This window comes from Triticum dicoccoides, chromosome 4B, assembly GCF_002162155.2.
Source record: "Triticum dicoccoides isolate Atlit2015 ecotype Zavitan chromosome 4B, WEW_v2.0, whole genome shotgun sequence".
Lineage (NCBI taxonomy): Eukaryota > Viridiplantae > Streptophyta > Magnoliopsida > Poales > Poaceae > Triticum > Triticum dicoccoides.
In genome coordinates, this window is record NC_041387.1 from 567,494,448 (window position 1) to 567,500,447 (window position 6,000).

At 47.0% G+C, this 6,000-nt stretch overlaps 1 protein-coding gene across 2 annotated transcripts; it reads right to left on the reverse strand.

Moving 5' to 3' along the window:
* Positions 1 to 39: 39 nt before the first annotated feature.
* Positions 40 to 4,822, reverse strand: LOC119291480 (probable RNA helicase SDE3). 2 transcript variants are annotated; one of them, XM_037570240.1, is made up of 6 exons: positions 4,561 to 4,712; positions 4,441 to 4,468; positions 2,738 to 3,519; positions 2,496 to 2,657; positions 936 to 2,387; positions 40 to 828 (listed from the first exon to the last, which is right to left on the reverse strand). In XM_037570240.1, the coding sequence occupies exons 3-6, from the start codon at positions 3,509 to 3,511 to the stop codon at positions 334 to 336; spliced, it is 2,883 nt and encodes a 960-aa protein (XP_037426137.1). In that variant the 5' UTR covers positions 3,512 to 3,519; positions 4,441 to 4,468; positions 4,561 to 4,712; the 3' UTR covers positions 40 to 333. The 2 variants fall into 2 exon arrangements, with proteins under 2 accessions (XP_037426137.1, XP_037426136.1); XM_037570239.1 differs by lacking the exon at positions 4,441 to 4,468 and having other exon boundaries at positions 4,561 to 4,822.
* Positions 4,823 to 6,000: the final 1,178 nt, after the last annotated feature.

The window sequence follows — 6,000 nt, forward strand, 5'->3', positions numbered from 1 at the left end:
CCCCTAAGGCCCTAACACCTGATGAATAAACACATCATCTGAAGGAACAGCAGCCAGCAGATGAGAAGACGACTGCATTCATATTTCTATTCAACAAACAGGGATGGTATTTAGCACGTCCACCCATCCCCCAGTCAACAAACATCCAGTTCACGACGGCCTAACAAAACAACGTGACGCAGCAAACAAACACTAGAGACATTCAGAATTAGCATCCGACGAGGGTGAGTTCAGGATGCCCCCGTAAGTTAGCTCCGCAAGGCCGATCCCCGTCTTATTCTACCAACAGCAATGGCCCCGACGGAAAAGAAAAGAAGAAATCTGGTCGGTCGGTCACTCCCAGCCTGTCGCGGGGATGCTTGAGACGTCACCCCAACCGGGAGGAAACGTGTACTTCTGCACATATGCGTCTTGGACCGCACCGTCGTCGACATCGTTGGCTGACCACCGGCCAGCCTGCACGCCGTCCTGTCCGGTAGTAGCCCCTTCCTCGACGTGCTGCTGCTTCTGCTGTGTCTCCTCCTGAGGTTCTGCTCCTGCGTCGGGATACGAATGGTAGTCCCCGTCTGGCTTCACCTCAGGCCATTCAGCTTCGTGTGCGGTTGAGGACCGGCCATTGTCGTGTCTGAAGCCACTGTCAGACGGGTCTTGATTGTGGATGTGGTTTGCTAGCTCCTCTTGGTTGTACCCCCAACCATCACCAGCAGGCTGGTCTCGGGTGTCGCCATATCCCGAGTATCTGACCTCTTCTTCTGGTGGGGGGAGTGGACATCCTTGATAAGAACCATTGTCTGCGCAGTACCTCAGGAGCTTATCCCAGTGTCGATCCTGCAGTAGTAACGCTTGTTAGTTTCGCCAGAAACAGAATAGGAGCATGATATGAAAGCAGAGCCTGTACAAAAAAGAATAGCTAGAGTGATACAGCAACAACACACCTTAGTGATGATGTGAGGGTTTCCCACGACAATTAGCAACGACTTGGCACGAGTAATTGCAACATTGAACCTTCTGTAGTTGCTCAGGAATCCCAGGTTGAAGAATCTGTCAAACTCGTTGTGCTTAACGGTTGACCTGACTGTCGAGATGATGATCACTTCCCTTTCTTGGCCCTGGAATTGCTCGACACTTCCCACTCTTAGGTCGGGCATTTCAAACGTCTCTAGGGCCTTCTTTATCTTGTTAACTTGTTGACGATATGGAGTAATGACACCAATATCAGCCTCACTGACATCGCCATTCCTTGTCAGAGTCCTGATGATATTTACTACTTTACTAACTTCGATTCTGTTGAACCATGATGGATTGTTGCCTTCTCTCTCATCGCATCCCTGGATTCCAACAAACAGAACAGGGAATGACTTATTGGGAAGGCCAATGCAATCGTAAACAGATGGCACTTCATCTCCCTTACAGGGGATAAGTTCACCCTCGTAGAAAAGCTGTGACGGTAGCTCTAGGATTGCTGGATGGCAACGATAGTTCCTCAATAGCTTCGTCACGTAGTTAGGATCCCCTGAATGGTACTGCTCAAATTCACCGAGCAGCCTTTGCAGATAAGATTTGCCCAAACCATCCTGATCCGCCTGCTTACAAAAAACCACCGGCCCTAATTGCATAGGATCTCCTGCTAACACAACCACTGTGTCTCTTCCACACAAAGCTGCCAAGGGAACCATTGCCTCTGGTTCAGAAGATTGACCGGCCTCATCCAAGAAAATGTGTGTGAAATGCCCCGGGCGAATACCCTCAGCCTGTAGGGTTGATGAACTCATGTAGGTTGATATAACTATCTTGTAGCGCATTAATGCTCGCATTGGAGGGCACTTGAACACCATATCTTCAAAGAAGCAGAACCGTATGAAATCAGGATTAACATCCTCATACTGACGACTAGGAGCATTTAGCCTAAAGATATCACTTGGGCGGATCGGGTAGCTAGAACTCAGCAGTTTTTCCAATACATGGTCAGCAGCACTATTGGAAGCAGCACATATGAGAACATTTGCCCTCCTATTGGATTTATAAAGCTGCAAAATCGCCTCGACAAGGGTCATGGTCTTGCCAGTTCCTGGAGGTCCATAAATCACGTATGGTGTAACCCCTCGGCAGCCAAGTATCATCCCAACTGCATCAGCTTGCTCAGTGTTTATGTTTGGGTTCAGAGGTTTAAATGGCACCTTCTTCACACTTCTATACCGTGATAGGGAGGGGAATAGAATGTCAGGTCCAATAAGTTCTGCATCATGGACAGACCTATATTGCCTTCTCATGTTCAATCTATTATATGTGAAGCTAACATCATACTTATTCCTGTCATGGTGAGCGTGGTGAAACTGATCATCAAACCTCAAAAATATCTCATCAGCTTCAACCTTGTGAATGTAGCCCTGAATAAGATATCAACAAATCATTATTCACTGGCATCATTTGAGATTGAATCATTTATATTTTAAGAATGCCCAAGAGATTTTTGAATGCCATAGAAAGTACACTACCTGATAAGGTCTGGCATCACTCCCAGCATGTCTGGCAATTATATAGTCTCCATGAACTAGTGAAGGCCTTTTTTCTGCCAAACCAGGGACCTCAAGCGACAAATAATCATTACCCCTCCTTCTCATTGAGACACGCTCCATGTCGTATGATCTCATTTCCTCCTGCAAGTGGGCCTCTTAAGTTAGCAAACAAAACAAAGATAAAAGCTTAACATTTCAGAGTATTAGAGGTGCTGAAATACCTCCAAATTAAGTTCTTCCATGACTAAAAGAGTGCTAAAGAACTTTGCATAGTTTATCATGCTCAGCTCTTCAGATAGGACATCGGGTCTCTGTTTACATTCAATGAGCTCACGGATTTCTACAGGTATTGCATACTGAGGTAGCTTATACTTGAATCCTTGAGTGTGCTGCCGAATTGGCCGGCTACCTGGCACAAATGTATTACACTCAAATTGCTTCCTTTGAGAGCCTTGTCTCCTGGAATAAGGTTTATCAGAAGATAAGGCCATCGAAACATTATCATCGGCCAACAGAAAAGCCACACGCTCAATCTTCTCATCCCCAATATCAACATGCACGATTGATGTATGCAAACCAATGTCTTTTGGCATACAGGACAGCCAAATGGTTAGGGTTTGTCCAGGCTGAAGTGTACGATCTTCCACAGAAGTCAAACCAAGAAAAGCCTTCTTTGCCGCTTCAACGGAATCATTCAACGGTGGTCTCATCATTGACAAGACATAACTATCTTCTGGATTTGAAGAGAATATTCTCACACTCCATAAATCTACAGGCTCACAAGAGGTATTCTCTATGCAAATGGCGTCTGCAGATGTTTCTCCAACAAGGACAGATTTAGGCTTTCCATTCACAAAAGGGAAAGGAGCCGTAACAACCACGGGACCATCATCAGATTGATAGTCCTGAAGAGTGTTGTCATTCTGAAAATCCATGAACTCTACTTCCGGCTTATCACCGGCTACTGAGTACTCATCATCTGAATGATGCCCCATCTTGAATCCTGATACATCAAAAATATTATAAAAAATCAATACTGTTTCCATTGAGCAAAAACAAGAACGCCAGTCTAGAGACAGTTGTTGTGTGGACAGCAAGCATATGATTTATTTAAATTGCAAAGCCTATGAACTGATATCACAACCAAACACCGGATACAAGATAGTTACTATAGCTACCAAGGGAAAGGCACATGGCGTACTCAGAAAATCAGGACCTTCCCTTGTTTTGAAGCATTGTGCTTCTATTTTTAATTTTCTTTGGAACTTGTCTGGGTACTGTAGAAATTCAGAGTAGTGATCGCCTGGGTTCAAGCGCTGTGGATGAGCTGGCCAACACCACTCCTTGCCAACGTAGCAGCGCTCGCTTCTTGAAATATCATATTATTTGTGAACTGAATACTTTCCACACTTGTGGAGGACCACAACGCACGTCCGTTCGAATTTCTGTGATCCAGCTGTGCTCCCTAAAACTGACACCCATAGACACAAATTTCTCACTCCCAAAATCTATGGACAGAGGCATTATGCTACCACGCTATTCTCCCTCTTTGTGCAAGATATCATGACGAGGCAACTAGGCAACCCCACTCCTTACAGTGAAGGCTAGATCTCCTAGCCATAACCAGAAGGGGAAAAACTACAGACCCCCATCAGTTCACTACTGATTCTTCTACAACAAGACAAGAAAATAGCATAAAGCCGTTACAGATATATATCCCTCCTAACCAGATCACAACATTTTGGCGTCTCCGGTCAGGGGTTTCGCTATCGGGGGCAAACCCTAACAATCCCTCCCGCCCCCTCCCCTCTCTCGTCCTCCCCCTTCCGTAGCATCAAGGTGCGGCTTTTACTAATTATTAAATAAATACTGTTAAGTTAACAGGAATAAGGGTTAATTCTCTGGGATAATGAGCCACGCTCACCAAGATCGCGACGAGATTTGTGCGGATCCTGCGGCACGGAAGGGCGAAATAATCGAGGTTAAAGGAAACACAACCCGCAATGCCGCGGTAATCGAGAGGAGGGCACGAATTAACCGTCACCTGTCCTCGGAGCGAAGCGCAGGCGCGGGTCGGGGGAGGCGGCCGGCGATCGGAGAGGGGGAGGAACCGCAGCACCAGCAGATGATTGGATTGGATTGGATTGGACTAGGTCCCCGTCCAGGACGAGGAGGGGGAGGCGGTGGGAGGGGGAGGCATGAGCAGTCCGGGTGGGTTTATGAGGAAGGGAGGGGACTGCAGCGAGGAGGGTGTGTGATGGCTGATGGCTGATGGCGAGAATCTGTACCATGAAGGTTTGAGGTCGATGGTTGGTTTTGTTGGTAAGCCACATTGAAGCTCGGCTCTGAACTTGTGATGTGGCGGAATGTTGGATCGGGAACGAACGGGTGGGATGAGAAAGAGAGAAAGCCGCAACCCAACCATACCTTTTTTGTTCTCCCTTTTTTGTGGATCTCAACCTCTGCGGCTTGTTCATGGAAGCTTTTTTTTAATCTGTTGTTCATAGAAGCTTGACCAAAAGGAGTACATTTTTGCTATTTCTCATGCGCCTGAACTTTCTTTCATGCGTCAGTCACTCTTTTGGGGAGTCCGGACTTCGTCTCGAGGAAGGAGCAACTTCGCCGGAGAAGAAGCAGCCCCACTATCCATCTTAGGGGAAAGCAGCAGCCTCTTATATATCTTAGAGGAAAGCGGCAACCTCGTTGTCTATTTTAGGGGTAGGGGTGTAGGCGGTCACCGAAGTTGTCACCGATAGTGCGGGGCTTAGAGGGATGGTCGGGGCGACGGCCGGCATGGCGGTGGGGGAGGATGAGGGGAGGGCAGGTGCGAAGGCTGGCGGTTAGGTTTGTGTAGGCCGACAGCTACGTGAGGAAGAAGGAGAGGAGGTTGAAGATCAACAGTGCTTGATCTGTTTTGGGTCGTTGGATGAAGATCAGGCGATCCCGAAGAAAAATGGTTGATGCAACATTTTTTCCAAGTACCTAATGTATAGGCGGTCCCAAAGAAGTAATACAATGTTTAGATTAGGTAGCACATTATTCCCCTAATTTTAAATATTGGCATAAAAGGTTTGACAAAGTATGGAGCATTGTGTCACGCCGCTCCGAGCGCGGATTGGTTATTTACTGGTATTCTTTTTTTTCATTCCGGTTTTTCTCTTGCTAAGTAGCCAACACCTATCGCAACTTCCTCTTTTCCGTCCATATCCTTATCCTTATTTCGCATACGCTCACATTTCTTTATTTAGTTTCATACAGGGCCGGCTCTAGCCTAGGGCAAGAGGGGCGGCGGCCTGGGCCCGACCTGTTGGGGAACCTTGCATGGAAAACAAAAAAAATTCTACGCACACGCAATGATCTATCCATGTAGATGCGTAGCAACGAGGGGGAAGGGTGTGTCTACGTACCCTCGTAGACCGTAAGCGGAAGCGTTTCACAACGCGGTTGATGTAGTTGAACTTTCTTCCCGATCCAACCAATCGAG